Source organism: Scyliorhinus torazame, chromosome 27 (assembly GCF_047496885.1).
Source record: "Scyliorhinus torazame isolate Kashiwa2021f chromosome 27, sScyTor2.1, whole genome shotgun sequence".
NCBI lineage: Eukaryota > Metazoa > Chordata > Chondrichthyes > Carcharhiniformes > Scyliorhinidae > Scyliorhinus > Scyliorhinus torazame.
In genome coordinates, this window is record NC_092733.1 from 5832476 (window position 1) to 5851681 (window position 19206).

General features: G+C 42.2%; 1 protein-coding gene across 5 annotated transcripts in view; it reads left to right on the top strand.

Annotated features, from left to right (window-relative positions):
• The window catches only part of LOC140403151 (coiled-coil domain-containing protein 159-like), an 87767-nt gene that overhangs the window by 37629 nt on the left and 30932 nt on the right, over nt 1-19206 (top strand). For all 5 annotated transcript variants that reach the window (XM_072490837.1, XM_072490838.1, XM_072490841.1 and 2 more), the window contains 4 exons: nt 15499-15575; nt 16727-16800; nt 17218-17303; nt 18839-18906. In XM_072490837.1, coding sequence (XP_072346938.1) covers nt 15499-15575; nt 16727-16800; nt 17218-17303; nt 18839-18906 — 305 coding nt within the window. The remainder of the gene's footprint in view (nt 1-15498; nt 15576-16726; nt 16801-17217; nt 17304-18838; nt 18907-19206) is intronic.

Sequence of the window (19206 nt, forward strand, 5' to 3'; positions counted from 1 at the left end):
TTTATCAGCAGGTTAATGTCACACTGGGGTTTATCAGCAGGTTAATGATACACTGGAGTTTATCAGCAGGTTAATGTCACACTGGAGTTTATCAGCAGGTTAATGATACACTGCAGTTTATCAGGATAATGTCACACTGGAGTTTATCAGCAGGTTAATGTCACACTGGAGTTTATCAGCAGGTAAATGTCACACTGGGGTTTAGCAGCTGGTTAATGACACACTGGAGTTTATGAACAGGTTAATGTCACACTGGAGTTTATCAAGATAATGTCACACTGGAGTTTATCAGTAGGTTAATGTCACACTGGAGTTTATCAGGTTAATGATACACTGGAGTTTATCAGGTTAATGTCACACTGGAGTTTATCAGCAGGTTAATGATACACTGGAGTTTATCAGGTTAATGTCACACTGGGGTTTATCTGCAGGTTAATGTCACACTGGGGTTTATCAGCAGGTTAATGATACACTGGAGTTTATCAGCAGGTTAATGTCACACTGGAGTTTATCAGGTTAATGTCACACGGGTTTATCAGCAGGTTAATGTCACACTGGAGGTTATCAGCAGGTTAATGATACAATGGAGTTTATCAGGATAATGTCACACTGCAGTGTATCAGCAGGTTAATGTCACACTGCAGTTTATCAGCAGGTTAATGTCACACTGGAGTTTATCAGTAGGTTAATGTCACACTGGAATTTATCAGGTTAATGAAACACTGGAGTTTGTCAGGTTAATGTCACACTGGGGTTTATCAGCTGGTTAATGATACACTGGAGTTTATCAGGTTAATGTCACACTGGAGTTTATCAGGTTAATGATACACTGGAGTTTATCAGGTTAATGTCACACTGGGGTTTATCAGCAGGTTAATGTCACACTGGAGTGTATCAGCAGGTTAATGTCACACTGGAGTTTATCAGGATAATGTCACACTGGGGTTTATCAGCAGGTTAATGTCACACTGGAGTTTATCAACAGGTTAATGTCACACGATTAATCAGCAGGTTAATGTCACACTGGATTTTATCAGCAGGTTAATGTCACACGTGTTTATCGGCAGGTTAATGTCACACTGGAGGTTATCAGCAGGTTAATGATACACTGGAGTTTATCAGGATAATGTCACACTGGGGTTCATCAGCAGGTTAATGCCACACTGCAGTTTATCAGCAGGTCAATGTCACACTGGAGTTTATCAGCAGGTTAATGTCACACTGGAGTTTATCAGCAAGTTAATGTCACATTGGAGTTTATCAGCAGGTTAATGTCACACTGATGTTTATCAGGTTAATGACACACTGGAGTTTATCAGGTTAATGTCACACTGGAGTTTATCAGGAGGTTAATGTCACACTGGAGTTTATCAGGATAATGTCACACTGGAGTGTATCAGCTGGATAATGTCACACTGGAGTTTATCAGCAGGTTAATGTCACACTGGAGTTTATCAGGATAATGTCACACTGGAGTTTATCAGCAGGTTAATGTCACACTGGAGTTTATCAGGATAATGTCACACTGGAGTTTATCAGGTTAATGTCACACTGGGGTTTATCAGCAGGTGAATGTCACACTGGGGTTTATCAGCAGGTTAATGTCACACTGGAGTTTATCAGGTTAATGATACACTGGAGTTTATCAGGTTAATGTCACACTGGAGTTTATCAGCAGGTTAATGATACACTGGAGTTTATCAGGTTAATGATACACTGGAGTTTATCAGGTTAATGTCACACTGGAATTTTTCAGGTTACTGTCACACTGGAGTTTATCAGCAGGTTAATGTCACACTGGAGTTTATCAGGTTAATGTCACACGACTTTATCAGCAGGTTAATGTCACACTGGAGTTTATCAGCAGGTTAATGATACACTGGAGTTTATCAGCAGGTTAATGTCACACTGGGGTTTATCAGCAGGTTAATGTCACACTGGGGTTTATCAGCTGGTTAATGATACACTGGCGTTTATCAGCAGGTTAATGATACACTGGAGTTTATCAGGTTAATGTCACACTGGAGTTTATCAGGTTAATGATACACTGGAGTTTGTCAGGTTAATGTCACACTGGGGTTTATCAGCAGGTTAATGTCACACTGGAGTTTATCAGTAGGTTAATGTCACACGATTAATCAGCAGGTTAATGTCACACTGGATTTTATCAGGATAATGTCACACGTGTTTATCGGCAGGTTAATGTCACACTGGAGGTTATCAGCAGGTTAATGATACACTGGAGTTTATCAGGATAATGTCACACTGGGGTTCATCAGCAGGTTAATGCCACACTGGAGTTTATCAGCAGGTTAATGTCACACTGGAGTTTATCAGGTTCATGATACACTGGAGTTTATCAGGTTAATGTCACACTGGGGTTTATCAGCTGGTTAATGATACACTGGAGTTTATCAGCAGGTTAATGTCACACTGGAGTTTATCAGCAGGTTAATGATACACTGGAGTTTATCAGGTTAATGTCACACTGGAGTTTATCAGCAGGTTAATGATACACTGGAGTTTATCAGGATAATGTCACACTGGTGTTCATCAGCAGGTTAATGTCACACTGGAGTTTATCAGCAGGTTAATGATACACTGGAATTTATCAGCTGGATAATGTCACACTGGATTTTATCAGCAGGTTAATGTCACACTGGAGTTTATCAGTAGGTTAATGTCACACTGGAGTTTATCAGGATAATGTCACACTGGGGTTTATCAGCAGGTTAATGTCACGCTGGGGTTTATCAGCAGGTTAATGTCACACTGGAGTTTATCAACAGGTTAATGTCACACTGGTTTCATCAGGTTAATGTCACACGAGTTTATCAGCAGGTTAATGTCACACTGGAGGTTATCAGCAGGTTAATGTCACACTGGGGTTTATCAACAGGTTAATGTCACACGATTAATCAGCAGGTTAATGTCACACTGGATTTTATCAGGTTAATGTCACACGAGTTTATCAGGATAATGTCACACTGGGGTTTATCAGGATAATGTCACACTGGAGTGTATCAGCAGGTTAATGTCACACTGGGGTTTATCAGGATAATGTCACACTGGGGTTTATCAGCAGGTTAATGTCACACTGGGGTTTATCAGCAGGTTAATATCACACTGGAGTTTATCAGGACAATGTCACACTGGAGTTTATCATGATAATGTCACACTGGGGTTTATTAGCAGGTTAATGTCACACTGGAGGTTATCAGCAGGTTAATGATACACTGGAGTTTATCAGGATAATGTCACACGAGTTCATCAGCAGGTTAATGTCACACTGGAGTTTATCTGCAGGTTAATGTCACACTGGAGTACATCAGTAGGTTAATGTCACACTGGAGTTCATCAGGATAATGTCACACTGGGGTTTATCAGCAGGTCAATGATACACTGCAGTTTATCAGGTTAATGTCACACTGGGGTTTATCAGCAGGTTAATGATACACTGGAGTTTATCAGCAGGTTAATGTCACACTGGAGTTTATCAGCAGGTTAATGATACACTGCAGTTTATCAGGATAATGTCACACTGGAGTTTATCAGCAGGTTAATGTCACACTGGAGTTTATCAGCAGGTAAATGTCACACTGGGGTTTAGCAGCTGGTTAATGACACACTGGAGTTTATGAACAGGTTAATGTCACACTGGAGTTTATCAAGATAATGTCACACTGGAGTTTATCAGTAGGTTAATGTCACACTGGAGTTTATCAGGTTAATGATACACTGGAGTTTATCAGGTTAATGTCACACTGGAGTTTATCAGCAGGTTAATGATACACTGGAGTTTATCAGGTTAATGTCACACTGGGGTTTATCTGCAGGTTAATGTCACACTGGGGTTTATCAGCAGGTTAATGATACACTGGAGTTTATCAGCAGGTTAATGTCACACTGGAGTTTATCAGGTTAATGTCACACGGGTTTATCAGCAGGTTAATGTCACACTGGAGGTTATCAGCAGGTTAATGATACAATGGAGTTTATCAGGATAATGTCACACTGCAGTGTATCAGCAGGTTAATGTCACACTGCAGTTTATCAGCAGGTTAATGTCACACTGGAGTTTATCAGTAGGTTAATGTCACACTGGAATTTATCAGGTTAATGAAACACTGGAGTTTGTCAGGTTAATGTCACACTGGGGTTTATCAGCTGGTTAATGATACACTGGAGTTTATCAGGTTAATGTCACACTGGAGTTTATCAGGTTAATGATACACTGGAGTTTATCAGGTTAATGTCACACTGGGGTTTATCAGCAGGTTAATGTCACACTGGAGTGTATCAGCAGGTTAATGTCACACTGGAGTTTATCAGGATAATGTCACACTGGGGTTTATCAGCAGGTTAATGTCACACTGGAGTTTATCAACAGGTTAATGTCACACGATTAATCAGCAGGTTAATGTCACACTGGATTTTATCAGCAGGTTAATGTCACACGTGTTTATCGGCAGGTTAATGTCACACTGGAGGTTATCAGCAGGTTAATGATACACTGGAGTTTATCAGGATAATGTCACACTGGGGTTCATCAGCAGGTTAATGCCACACTGCAGTTTATCAGCAGGTCAATGTCACACTGGAGTTTATCAGCAGGTTAATGTCACACTGGAGTTTATCAGCAAGTTAATGTCACATTGGAGTTTATCAGCAGGTTAATGTCACACTGATGTTTATCAGGTTAATGACACACTGGAGTTTATCAGGTTAATGTCACACTGGAGTTTATCAGGAGGTTAATGTCACACTGGAGTTTATCAGGATAATGTCACACTGGAGTGTATCAGCTGGATAATGTCACACTGGAGTTTATCAGCAGGTTAATGTCACACTGGAGTTTATCAGGATAATGTCACACTGGAGTTTATCAGCAGGTTAATGTCACACTGGAGTTTATCAGGATAATGTCACACTGGAGTTTATCAGGTTAATGTCACACTGGGGTTTATCAGCAGGTGAATGTCACACTGGGGTTTATCAGCAGGTTAATGTCACACTGGAGTTTATCAGGTTAATGATACACTGGAGTTTATCAGGTTAATGTCACACTGGAGTTTATCAGCAGGTTAATGATACACTGGAGTTTATCAGGTTAATGATACACTGGAGTTTATCAGGTTAATGTCACACTGGAATTTTTCAGGTTACTGTCACACTGGAGTTTATCAGCAGGTTAATGTCACACTGGAGTTTATCAGGTTAATGTCACACGACTTTATCAGCAGGTTAATGTCACACTGGAGTTTATCAGCAGGTTAATGATACACTGGAGTTTATCAGCAGGTTAATGTCACACTGGGGTTTATCAGCAGGTTAATGTCACACTGGGGTTTATCAGCTGGTTAATGATACACTGGCGTTTATCAGCAGGTTAATGATACACTGGAGTTTATCAGGTTAATGTCACACTGGAGTTTATCAGGTTAATGATACACTGGAGTTTGTCAGGTTAATGTCACACTGGGGTTTATCAGCAGGTTAATGTCACACTGGAGTTTATCAGTAGGTTAATGTCACACGATTAATCAGCAGGTTAATGTCACACTGGATTTTATCAGGATAATGTCACACGTGTTTATCGGCAGGTTAATGTCACACTGGAGGTTATCAGCAGGTTAATGATACACTGGAGTTTATCAGGATAATGTCACACTGGGGTTCATCAGCAGGTTAATGCCACACTGGAGTTTATCAGCAGGTTAATGTCACACTGGAGTTTATCAGGTTCATGATACACTGGAGTTTATCAGGTTAATGTCACACTGGGGTTTATCAGCTGGTTAATGATACACTGGAGTTTATCAGCAGGTTAATGTCACACTGGAGTTTATCAGCAGGTTAATGATACACTGGAGTTTATCAGGTTAATGTCACACTGGAGTTTATCAGCAGGTTAATGATACACTGGAGTTTATCAGGATAATGTCACACTGGTGTTCATCAGCAGGTTAATGTCACACTGGAGTTTATCAGCAGGTTAATGATACACTGGAGTTTATCAGCTGGATAATGTCACACTGGATTTTATCAGCAGGTTAATGTCACACTGGAGTTTATCAGTAGGTTAATGTCACACTGGAGTTTATCAGGATAATGTCACACTGGGGTTTATCAGCAGGTTAATGTCACGCTGGGGTTTATCAGCAGGTTAATGTCACACTGGAGTTTATCAACAGGTTAATGTCACACTGGTTTCATCAGGTTAATGTCACACGAGTTTATCAGCAGGTTAATGTCACACTGGAGGTTATCAGCAGGTTAATGTCACACTGGGGTTTATCAACAGGTTAATGTCACACGATTAATCAGCAGGTTAATGTCACACTGGATTTTATCAGGTTAATGTCACACGAGTTTATCAGGATAATGTCACACTGGGGTTTATCAGGATAATGTCACACTGGAGTGTATCAGCAGGTTAATGTCACACTGGGGTTTATCAGGATAATGTCACACTGGGGTTTATCAGCAGGTTAATGTCACACTGGGGTTTATCAGCAGGTTAATATCACACTGGAGTTTATCAGGACAATGTCACACTGGAGTTTATCATGATAATGTCACACTGGGGTTTATTAGCAGGTTAATGTCACACTGGAGGTTATCAGCAGGTTAATGATACACTGGAGTTTATCAGGATAATGTCACACGAGTTCATCAGCAGGTTAATGTCACACTGGAGTTTATCTGCAGGTTAATGTCACACTGGAGTACATCAGTAGGTTAATGTCACACTGGAGTTCATCAGGATAATGTCACACTGGGGTTTATCAGCAGGTCAATGTCACACTGGAGTTTATCAACAGGTTAATGTCACACGATTAATCAGCAGGTTAATGTCACACTGGTTTTATCAGGATAATGTCACACGAGTTCATCAGCAGGTTAATGTCACACTGGAGGTTATCTGCAGGTTAATGATACACTGGAGTTTATCAGGATAATGTCACACTGGAGTTCATCAGCAGGTTAATGTCACACTGGAGTTTATCAGCAGGTTAATGTCACACTGGAGTTTTATCAGCAGGTTAATGTCACACTGGAGTTTATCAGCAGGTTAACGTCACACTGGAGTTCATCAGGATAATGTCACACTGGGGTTTATCAGGATAATGTCACACTGGAGTGTATCAGCAGGTTAATGTCACACTGGAGTTTATCAGGATAATGTCACACTGGGGTTTATCAGCAGGTTAATGTCACACTGGAGTTTATCAGCAGGTTAATGTCACACTGGAGTTTATCAGTAGGTTAATGTCACACTGGAGTTTATCAGTAGGTTAATGTCACACTGGAGTTTATCAACAGGTTAATGTCACACGATTAATCAGCAGGTTAGTGTCACACTGGAGGTTATCAGCAGGTTAATGATACACTGGAGTTTATCAGGATAATGTCACACGAGTTCATCAGCAGGTTAATGTCACACTGGAGTTTATCTGCAGGTTAATGTCACACTGGAGTACATCAGTAGGTTAATGTCACACTGGAGTTTATCAGGTTAATGTCACACTGGAGGTTATCAGCAGGTTAATGATACACCGGAGTTTATCAGGATAATGTCACACTGGAGTTCATCAGCAGGTTAATGTCACACTGGAGTGTATGAGCAGGTTAATGTCACACTGGAGTTTATCAGGTTAATGTCACACTGGGGTTTATCAGCAGGTTAATGTCACACTGGAGTTTATCAACAGGTTAATGTCACACGATTAATCAGCAGGTTAATGTCACACTGGATTTTATCAGGTTAATGTCACACGAGTTTATCAGCAGGTTAATGTCACACTGGTGGTTATCAGCAGGTTAATGATACACTGGAGTTTATCAGGATAATGTCACACTGGAGTTTATCAGCAGGTTAATGTCACACTGGAGTTTATCAGGATAATGTCACACTGGAGTTTATCAGCAGGTTAATGTCACACTGGAGTTTATCAACAGGTTAATGTCACACGATTAATCAGGTTAATGTCACACTGGAGGTTATCAGCAGGTTAATGATACACTGGAGTTTATCAGGATAATGTCACACTGGAGTTCATCAGCAGGTTAATGTCACACTGGAGGTTATCAGCAGGTTAATGATACACTGGAGTTCATCAGCAGGTTAATGTCACACTGGAGTTTATCAGTAGGTTAATGTCACACTGGAGTGTATCAGCAGGTTAATGTCACACTGGGGTTTATCAGCAGGTTAATGTCACACTGGAGTGTATCAGCAGGTTAATGTCACACTGGGGTTTATCAACAGGTTAATGTCACACGATTAATCAGCAGGTTCATGTCACACTGGATTTTATCAGGTTAATGTCACACGAGTTTATCAGCAGGTTAATGTCACACTGGTGGTTATCAGCAGGTTAATGATACACTGGAGTTCATCAGCAGGTTAATGTCACACTGGAGTTTATCAGCAGGTTAATGTCACACTGGAGTTTATCAGGATAATATCACACTGGAGTTTATCAGCAGGTTAATGTCACACTGGAGTTTATCAACAGGTTAATGTCACACTGGATTTTATCAGGTTAATGTCACACGAGTTTATCAGCAGGTTAATGTCACACTGGAGGTTATCAGCAGGTTAATGATACACTGGAGTTTATCAGGATAATGTCACACTGGAGTTCATCAGCAGGTTAATGTCACACTGGAGGTTATCAGGTTAATGTCACACGAGTTTATCAGCAGGTTAATGTCACACTGGTGGTTATCAGCAGGTTAATGATACACTGGAGTTCATCAGCAGGTTAATGTCACACTGGAGTTTATCAGCAGGTTAATGTCACACTGGAGTTTATCAGGATAATGTCACACTGGAGTTTATCAGCAGGTTAATGTCACACTGGAGTTTATCAACAGGTTAATGTCACACTGGATTTTATCAGGTTAATGTCACACGAGTTTATCAGCAGGTTAATGTCACACTGGAGGTTATCAGCAGGTTAATGATACACTGGAGTTTATCAGGATAATGTCACACTGGAGTTCATCAGCAGGTTAATGTCACACTGGAGGTTATCAGGTTAATGTCACACTGAAGTTTTTCAGGTTAATGTCACACTGGAGTTTATCAGCAGGTTAATGTCACACTGGGGTTTATCAGCAGGTTAATGATACACTGGAGTTCATCAGGATAATGTCACACTGGAGTTTATCAGGTTAATGTCACACTGGGGTTTATCAGGTTAATGTCACACGAGTTTATGAGCAGGTTAATGTCACACTGGAGTTCATCAGGTTAATGTCACACTGGAGTTCATCAGGTTAATGTCACTCTGGAGTTTATCAGCAAGTTAACGTCACACTGGAGTTTATCAGCAAGTTAATGTCACATTGGAGTTTATCAGCAGGTTAATGTCACACTGATGTTTATCAGGTTAATGACACACTGGAGTTTATCAGGTTAATGTCACACTGGAGTTTATCAGGAGGTTAATGTCACACTGGAGTTTATCAGGATAATGTCACACTGGAGTGTATCAGCTGGATAATGTCACACTGGAGTTTATCAGCAGGTTAATGTCACACTGGAGTTTATCAGGATAATGTCACACTGGAGTTTATCAGCAGGTTAATGTCACACTGGAGTTTATCAGGATAATGTCACACTGGAGTTTATCAGGTTAATGTCACACTGGGGTTTATCAGCAGGTGAATGTCACACTGGGGTTTATCAGCAGGTTAATGTCACACTGGAGTTTATCAGGTTAATGATACACTGGAGTTTATCAGGTTAATGTCACACTGGAGTTTATCAGCAGGTTAATGATACACTGGAGTTTATCAGGTTAATGATACACTGGAGTTTATCAGGTTAATGTCACACTGGAATTTTTCAGGTTACTGTCACACTGGAGTTTATCAGCAGGTTAATGTCACACTGGAGTTTATCAGGTTAATGTCACACGACTTTATCAGCAGGTTAATGTCACACTGGAGTTTATCAGGATAATGTCACACTGGAGTTTATCAGCAGGTTAATGTCACACTGGAGTTTATCAGCAGGTTAATGATACACTGGAGTTTATCAGCAGGTTAATGTCACACTGGGGTTTATCAGCAGGTTAATGTCACACTGGGGTTTATCAGCTGGTTAATGATACACTGGCGTTTATCAGCAGGTTAATGATACACTGGAGTTTATCAGGTTAATGTCACACTGGAGTTTATCAGGTTAATGATACACTGGAGTTTGTCAGGTTAATGTCACACTGGGGTTTATCAGCAGGTTAATGTCACACTGGAGTTTATCAGTAGGTTAATGTCACACGATTAATCAGCAGGTTAATGTCACACTGGATTTTATCAGGATAATGTCACACGTGTTTATCGGCAGGTTAATGTCACACTGGAGGTTATCAGCAGGTTAATGATACACTGGAGTTTATCAGGATAATGTCACACTGGGGTTCATCAGCAGGTTAATGCCACACTGGAGTTTATCAGCAGGTTAATGTCACACTGGAGTTTATCAGGTTCATGATACACTGGAGTTTATCAGGTTAATGTCACACTGGGGTTTATCAGCTGGTTAATGATACACTGGAGTTTATCAGCAGGTTAATGTCACACTGGAGTTGATCAGCAGGTTAATGATACACTGGAGTTTATCAGGATAATGTCACACTGGTGTTCATCAGCAGGTTAATGTCACACTGGAGTTTATCAGCAGGTTAATGATACACTGGAGTTTATCAGCTGGATAATGTCACACTGGATTTTATCAGCAGGTTAATGTCACACTGGAGTTTATCAGTAGGTTAATGTCACACTGGAGTTTATCAGGATAATGTCACACTGGGGTTTATCAGCAGGTTAATGTCACGCTGGGGTTTATCAGCAGGTTAATGTCACACTGGAGTTTATCAACAGGTTAATGTCACACTGGTTTCATCAGGTTAATGTCACACGAGTTTATCAGCAGGTTAATGTCACACTGGAGGTTATCAGCAGGTTAATGTCACACTGGGGTTTATCAACAGGTTAATGTCACACGATTAATCAGCAGGTTAATGTCACACTGGATTTTATCAGGTTAATGTCACACGAGTTTATCAGGATAATGTCACACTGGGGTTTATCAGGATAATGTCACACTGGAGTGTATCAGCAGGTTAATGTCACACTGGGGTTTATCAGGATAATGTCACACTGGGGTTTATCAGCAGGTTAATGTCACACTGGGGTTTATCAGCAGGTTAATATCACACTGGAGTTTATCAGGACAATGTCACACTGGAGTTTATCATGATAATGTCACACTGGGGTTTATTAGCAGGTTAATGTCACACTGGAGGTTATCAGCAGGTTAATGATACACTGGAGTTTATCAGGATAATGTCACACGAGTTCATCAGCAGGTTAATGTCACACTGGAGTTTATCTGCAGGTTAATGTCACACTGGAGTACATCAGTAGGTTAATGTCACACTGGAGTTCATCAGGATAATGTCACACTGGGGTTTATCAGCAGGTCAATGTCACACTGGAGTTTATCAACAGGTTAATGTCACACGATTAATCAGCAGGTTAATGTCACACTGGTTTTATCAGGATAATGTCACACGAGTTCATCAGCAGGTTAATGTCACACTGGAGGTTATCTGCAGGTTAATGATACACTGGAGTTTATCAGGATAATGTCACACTGGAGTTCATCAGCAGGTTAATGTCACACTGGAGTTTATCAGCAGGTTAATGTCACACTGGAGTTTATCAGCAGGTTAATGTCACACTGGAGTTTTATCAGCAGGTTAATGTCACACTGGAGTTTATCAGCAGGTTAACGTCACACTGGAGTTCATCAGGATAATGTCACACTGGGGTTTATCAGGATAATGTCACACTGGAGTGTATCAGCAGGTTAATGTCACACTGGAGCTTATCAGGATAATGTCACACTGGGGTTTATCAGCAGGTTAATGTCACACTGGAGTTTATCAGCAGGTTAATGTCACACTGGAGTTTATCAGTAGGTTAATGTCACACTGGAGTTTATCAGTAGGTTAATGTCACACTGGAGTTTATCAACAGGTTAATGTCACACGATTAATCAGCAGGTTAGTGTCACACTGGAGGTTATCAGCAGGTTAATGATACACTGGAGTTTATCAGGATAATGTCACACGAGTTCATCAGCAGGTTAATGTCACACTGGAGTTTATCTGCAGGTTAATGTCACACTGGAGTACATCAGTAGGTTAATGTCACACTGGAGTTTATCAGGTTAATGTCACACTGGAGGTTATCAGCAGGTTAATGATACACCGGAGTTTATCAGGATAATGTCACACTGGAGTTCATCAGCAGGTTAATGTCACACTGGAGTGTATGAGCAGGTTAATGTCACACTGGAGTTTATCAGGTTAATGTCACACTGGGGTTTATCAGCAGGTTAATGTCACACTGGAGTTTATCAACAGGTTAATGTCACACGATTAATCAGCAGGTTAATGTCACACTGGATTTTATCAGGTTAATGTCACACGAGTTTATCAGCAGGTTAATGTCACACTGGTGGTTATCAGCAGGTTAATGATACACTGGAGTTTATCAGGATAATGTCACACTGGAGTTTATCAGCAGGTTAATGTCACACTGGAGTTTATCAGGATAATGTCACACTGGAGTTTATCAGCAGGTTAATGTCACACTGGAGTTTATCAACAGGTTAATGTCACACGATTAATCAGGTTAATGTCACACTGGAGGTTATCAGCAGGTTAATGATACACTGGAGTTTATCAGGATAATGTCACACTGGAGTTCATCAGCAGGTTAATGTCACACTGGAGGTTATCAGCAGGTTAATGATACACTGGAGTTCATCAGCAGGTTAATGTCACACTGGAGTTTATCAGTAGGTTAATGTCACACTGGAGTGTATCAGCAGGTTAATGTCACACTGGGGTTTATCAGCAGGTTAATGTCACACTGGAGTGTATCAGCAGGTTAATGTCACACTGGGGTTTATCAACAGGTTAATGTCACACGATTAATCAGCAGGTTAATGTCACACTGGATTTTATCAGGTTAATGTCACACGAGTTTATCAGCAGGTTAATGTCACACTGGTGGTTATCAGCAGGTTAATGATACACTGGAGTTCATCAGCAGGTTAATGTCACACTGGAGTTTATCAGCAGGTTAATGTCACACTGGAGTTTATCAGGATAATATCACACTGGAGTTTATCAGCAGGTTAATGTCACACTGGAGTTTATCAACAGGTTAATGTCACACTGGATTTTATCAGGTTAATGTCACACGAGTTTATCAGCAGGTTAATGTCACACTGGAGGTTATCAGCAGGTTAATGATACACTGGAGTTTATCAGGATAATGTCACACTGGAGTTCATCAGCAGGTTAATGTCACACTGGAGGTTATCAGGTTAATGTCACACGAGTTTATCAGCAGGTTAATGTCACACTGGTGGTTATCAGCAGGTTAATGATACACTGGAGTTCATCAGCAGGTTAATGTCACACTGGAGTTTATCAGCAGGTTAATGTCACACTGGAGTTTATCAGGATAATGTCACACTGGAGTTTATCAGCAGGTTAATGTCACACTGGAGTTTATCAACAGGTTAATGTCACACTGGATTTTATCAGGTTAATGTCACACGAGTTTATCAGCAGGTTAATGTCACACTGGAGGTTATCAGCAGGTTAATGATACACTGGAGTTTATCAGGATAATGTCACACTGGAGTTCATCAGCAGGTTAATGTCACACTGGAGGTTATCAGGTTAATGTCACACTGGAGTTTATCAGCAGGTTAATGTCACACTGGGGTTTACCAGCAGGTTAATGATACACTGGAGTTCATCAGGATAATGTCACACTGGAGTTTATCAGGTTAATGTCACACTGGGGTTTATCAGGTTAATGTCACACGAGTTTATGAGCAGGTTAATGTCACACTGGAGTTCATCAGGTTAATGTCACACTGGAGTTCATCAGGTTAATGTCACTCTGGAGTTTATCAGCAAGTTAACGTCACACTGGTGTTTTATAATAATAATATTTATTGTCACAAGTAGACTTACATTGCGATGAAGCTACTGTGAAAAGCTCCGAGTTTGTACATTCTTCCCCTGTGTTTGCGTGGGTCCCTCCCACAACCCTAATGATGTGCAGGTTAGGGGAATTGGCCATGCTAAATTTCCCCTTCATTGGGAAAAAAAGAATGGAATACTCTTTTAAAAAATAATTTAATTTTAAGAAGAAAAATAAACAGCAACACCAGTTCCTCAGTGTTGTAGAGTGGGGGAAATGGTCGGTGTGGACTGAGGCAGACAGATGTGGACTGAGGCAGACAGATGTGGGGGGCTGGGCGTGTCCTGTGTTAATCAGATTGCAGCCAGGGTAGAACATTCCTCCTGCTGGATGCAGCACCTCTGGGCTAGAGAGGACGAAGGGGACACAAATTCCAGCCCCACTCCCTCCCAAATCACGTAGCACTTGTGGAGGCTGAACAAGGACAGGGATTGATTTGGTTGTGATTAACCATAGAATCCCTACCATGCAGAAGGAGGCCATTTGGCCCATCGAGACTAATGACCCTCTGAAAGAGCCCGCTACCTCGGCCCTCTCCCTTGCTCTATCCCTGTAACCCCATAACCACACCTAACCGTTGGCCAGGCAATTTATCCTGACCAATCCACATAACCTGCACATCTTTGGACTGTGGGAGGAACCGGAGCACCCGGAGGAAACCCAGGCAGACACGGGGAGGTAATGCAAACTCCACTCAGTCATCCAAGGTTGGAATCGAACCCGGGTTCCTGGCTCTGTTAGTCAGCAGTGCTAACCACTGTGCCATCATGCTGATGTTCAAGCTCACTGCTTGAAATGTGTCCTCTGGAAACTATATCAGTGTATTGAGCAGAGAGAAGCAGGGAGAGGGGAAATTTACACAAGCAGGACATTGGGAATTTGTCCACCTCAGGGCCTCGAGTTTAAATGCAGCCTGAAAAGTTTTTATGAAGTTTGTCCTATCTGACAAACTGCAATAAATGAGATTGGGAAGTCCTTTGATTGCTAGTCTCTGCATCATTCTATGACAACTCGGGGTCAGGGACAGAGGGGGCATCAGGGAAAGGCCAGGAAGGGCAGCATGGCGGCACAGTGGTTAGCACTGCTGCCTCACGGCACTGAGGACCCGGGTTCAATCCTGGCCCCAGGTCACTGTCCGTGTGGAGTTTGCACGTTCTCCCCGTGTCTGCGTGGGTCTCACCCCCACAATCCAAAGATGTGCAGGGTAGGTGGATTGGTCACGCTAAATTGCCCCTTAATTGGAGAAAAAAGAATTGGGTACTTTAAATTTACTTTTAAAAAGTAAAGGCCAGGACAAAAATAAAGCAAATCAGCTCTGGTTTACCCTCCCACCGAGGATTATGGGTGACCCAAGTTAACCGAGAGAGATTGAAAAGACACTCACCGTCTCTCTCACCTTTTCGATTGCAGCTATTCAAGAGGACGATCTGTTAAGCAGTTTGACAGATTGCAAGATACTCAGACAAAACCAAAAGAAATATAATCAGGTACAGCAGCAAGATAATCACGCACTGTGCTCTTCATTGTGTTTCTTTAAAAAGTTACTTGCAATCTGGTTGCCCAGCAACGACTGTACCAACTTTCTAACTGACTGGAAATCAAATAGTTACTGCTACCCACTTACTACAGTTTGACAAAATAAACTATTTTGTCTTTAGCTGATTTTAACATCTATTTTTCTCCAGGTCTTTCTTGCCCAATCCCTGGTCAAACACTGGTGCTGAACTATAGCCATATCCTAGAGCTCACCCTGCCGGCTTCATTGGAGCTTCCATCAGGAAGAGGTGTAACCCTGAATTCTAGTCCCACCAGTACTTGCTATCATGGATTAAACTATTTATTTGCCACCATGAATCTCTCTTTATCCATCTACTTGGCTCAATTCAATACCTGGCTTAGTCCATTCATTAATTCTCCATTATCACTGGGAATGTTAACCAAGGAAGAACCCCCATGTGTTTCTGTGAATTGGGAATCAGTGTTACAGACACAGGACAGTACTTGCCAGGAAACACAATGCACGGTGTGGTTTATACTCTTTTAGGCTAAACAATTAAACAGTGCAGTTTATAATGAGCCATTTTAGTCAAGAATTTAAACCAAGGGGCCGAATTGACCAGGATCAAACACGCCACAGCTGAGCTGCCAATTTCTTTGAATGCAAGTCTGAGGCATGTCTCCTTGAGGTACTAGGATCTCTGAATGCATGTCCTGCTGAAAACACCAGGCACTAAATTGGACCATTTCATGTACACAATGTTTCTCAGTTAGTAGAATAGGATTTCCCTTGGACTAATGACGCTTATTAATCAGTGAGTCAGCCAGGCCTGCAGGTAACAAACTGCCTTTCCATGAGGCGGAATGGAAATAATTGAGAAGGATCGGTCTGAAATATTCTCCACGGCTTCCTCCTGAACTTCCACTAACAGCCCTGATCTTATCCTCACCCCTGATGGCCACGGAGAAAGTGATCAGGAGTGTGAACTGTTCTTGGGTCAAGACACAAACTGACCGCTGTAATTGACTTACTGAGCAGAACGTACAATTTGATGGCGCCATTAGTGATGATAGGTTAAGTGTTGGTCTTGTGGCTGTATGTCACAGTAACATCTTGTGTTCTTCGCCCCCTCCCATGCAGATTCTAGAGAGACTAATACAAAGATGCAGACAAGTGCAGTCACTGGATCCTGAACAGGAGCTGAAAGACATTAAGTAGGTGGCGTAGAAACTGGGTGGAAAGCAGAAATTGTGAGTGAATGGGATGGAATGATGAATGCACTGCCTGGGTAATACTGATCCAGACAGAACAGCAAGGGCCCAATCAGGACCCCCAACAGCCGGACTGAAGTAATTGGGAGCAGTGTCCCAGACTTTGGATTCCTGCTCCTGATTGCTATCCAGTGATCGTTACTGGAACAGGAGGAGAGCATTAGGCTGTGAGGCCAACATTCAATGTTCTGCTGCCACTCACTGGCTGGGGTAACACAGAATGGCTTCTTGGTGAAGAAACACCCTTGGGGTTAGCGATGGTACAGAAACAGCCAACAAAACAATGAACCCGAGGGTGGAACGAGTGAGTGTGAGGAAGTTTGTAAACGTTTTGTATTTCCTACTTGTGTTTCCACACAGATTAGCAATGATTGATATGCAGGAGCAGATTCAGAACCTTTGTTATTCCAACAAACAAAACAATACCATTGCCAGGATAAAGAGAGGTCAGTCTGAACAGCATGGATTTTATAATCACTTGTTTTTAATAGCGTCCAACTTTTAAAAAATATATTTAGAGTACCCAATTCATTTATTTTCCAATTAAGGATCAATTTAGCGTGGCCAATCCACCTACCCTGCACATCTTTGGGTTGTGGGGGCGAAACCCACGCAGACACGGGGAGAATGTGCAAACTCCACACGGACAGTGACCCGGGGCTGGGATTGAACCTGGAACCTCGGCACCGTGAGGCTGCAGTGCTAACCCCTGCGACATCGTGCCGCCCTTTAATAGCTTCCAACTTGAGAGTCGCGTTATTAGAAAGGGAAACAGGAGCTCACACAAACCTATCCACAATATATTTATTTTTCCAAGTCATTTAAATGTTAAACTGTGGCTGTGAGCTCCGTAATCCTTACTCTAATCCCCATGTCATGAACTATCCCTGGCCAATGTGGAGTAAGCAAACAAGCATCTCATCTCTCTGTGGCCCAGTATTTAATTCATACATTTTTATTTGGGTGAGAAGTCAAAGACTAGCTCCAAACCAACAATATTTCCAGTGTTGGGCAGCACGGTGGCGCAGTGGTTAGCACTGCTGCCTCACGGTGTCGAGGTCCCAGGTTCGATCCCAAGCTCTGGGTCACTGTCCATGTGGAGTTTGCACATTCTCCCTGTGTCTGCGTGGGTCTCACCCCCACAACCCAAAGATGTGCAGGGTCGGTGGATTGGCCGCGCTAAATTGCCCCTTAATTGGAAAAAATGAATTGGGTCCTCTAAATTTAAAAAAAATGTTTCCAGTGTTGACACTAGCTAGGAACTGGTATCTCTTGATGCCCTGTGTTAACTTTTTTTTAAAATTTAGAGTACCCAATTCTTTTTTTTCCCAGTTAAGGGGCAATTTAGCGTGGCCAATCCACCTAACCCGCAGATCTTTGGGTTGTGGGGGTGAGACCCACGCAGACACGGGGAGAATGTGAAAACCACACATGGACAGTGACCCGGGGCCGGGATTGAACCCGGGTCCTCAGCACCGTGAGGCAGCAGTGCTAACCACTGTGCCCTGTGTTATTTTTGATCACTGATCGCCTTATGGCCAAGCATGCTTGGCACTAACCTGCTGCTGGCCATCAGTGCGAGAAACAACAAAAAAAAATGTGAAACCACCATCCTGCCCCTCACTGACTCCATTGGAGCTGTAACCTGCTCTGTCAGTGCCAGTCTGCAGAGCAATTGCCAAATTTCCTCTGATGGTTCAGTTGGTGAGGGCACTAACTGATGTGTTGGCACTGCCCCATATGTACCAGGATGCTCGACGGCTGCATCCTAGATGTGATGTGGCAGCCTAGCTGCTTCCAGCTGAGCCATCAGGGGAGCCGAACATTTATGTTTATGTGGCAATCGAAATAACCTTCCTGCCAAATCATTTGAGAGAGTTGAGTTGAATGCACAAGTCAATTAGCCATCTGACCCCTTTCTGACCATAACATCGAACCAACACAGGACCATTACTAATGAAACCTTCCTTCTCTTTAACAGGTAGAAGTATTGAATGTACAAGGAAAGAGCTGATGGTGAAACACATGTCCAATGCCTCCGATTCTGATGTGAGTTAGACGTTAATCCACATGCCCACCCCTTGCCCTGTTCACCCTGCCCCACTGTTTCCCCATCTTTCCTAAAAGTGTGTGTTGGAGTGCTGTCCACAGATCACTGAAGGCAGCAGGGCAGATGGATAAGGTGGTCAGGATGGTAAATGGAATCCTTTTGTATTGGAGGCTGGAACTGTATAAAACACTTGTTAGGCTGCAACTACTCAGTACAGTCCTGTCCTGACAGGAGGGATGTGATTGCACTCGAGAAGGATCAGAATTGTTACAGCACAGGAGGCCTTCCTGCCCATCGTG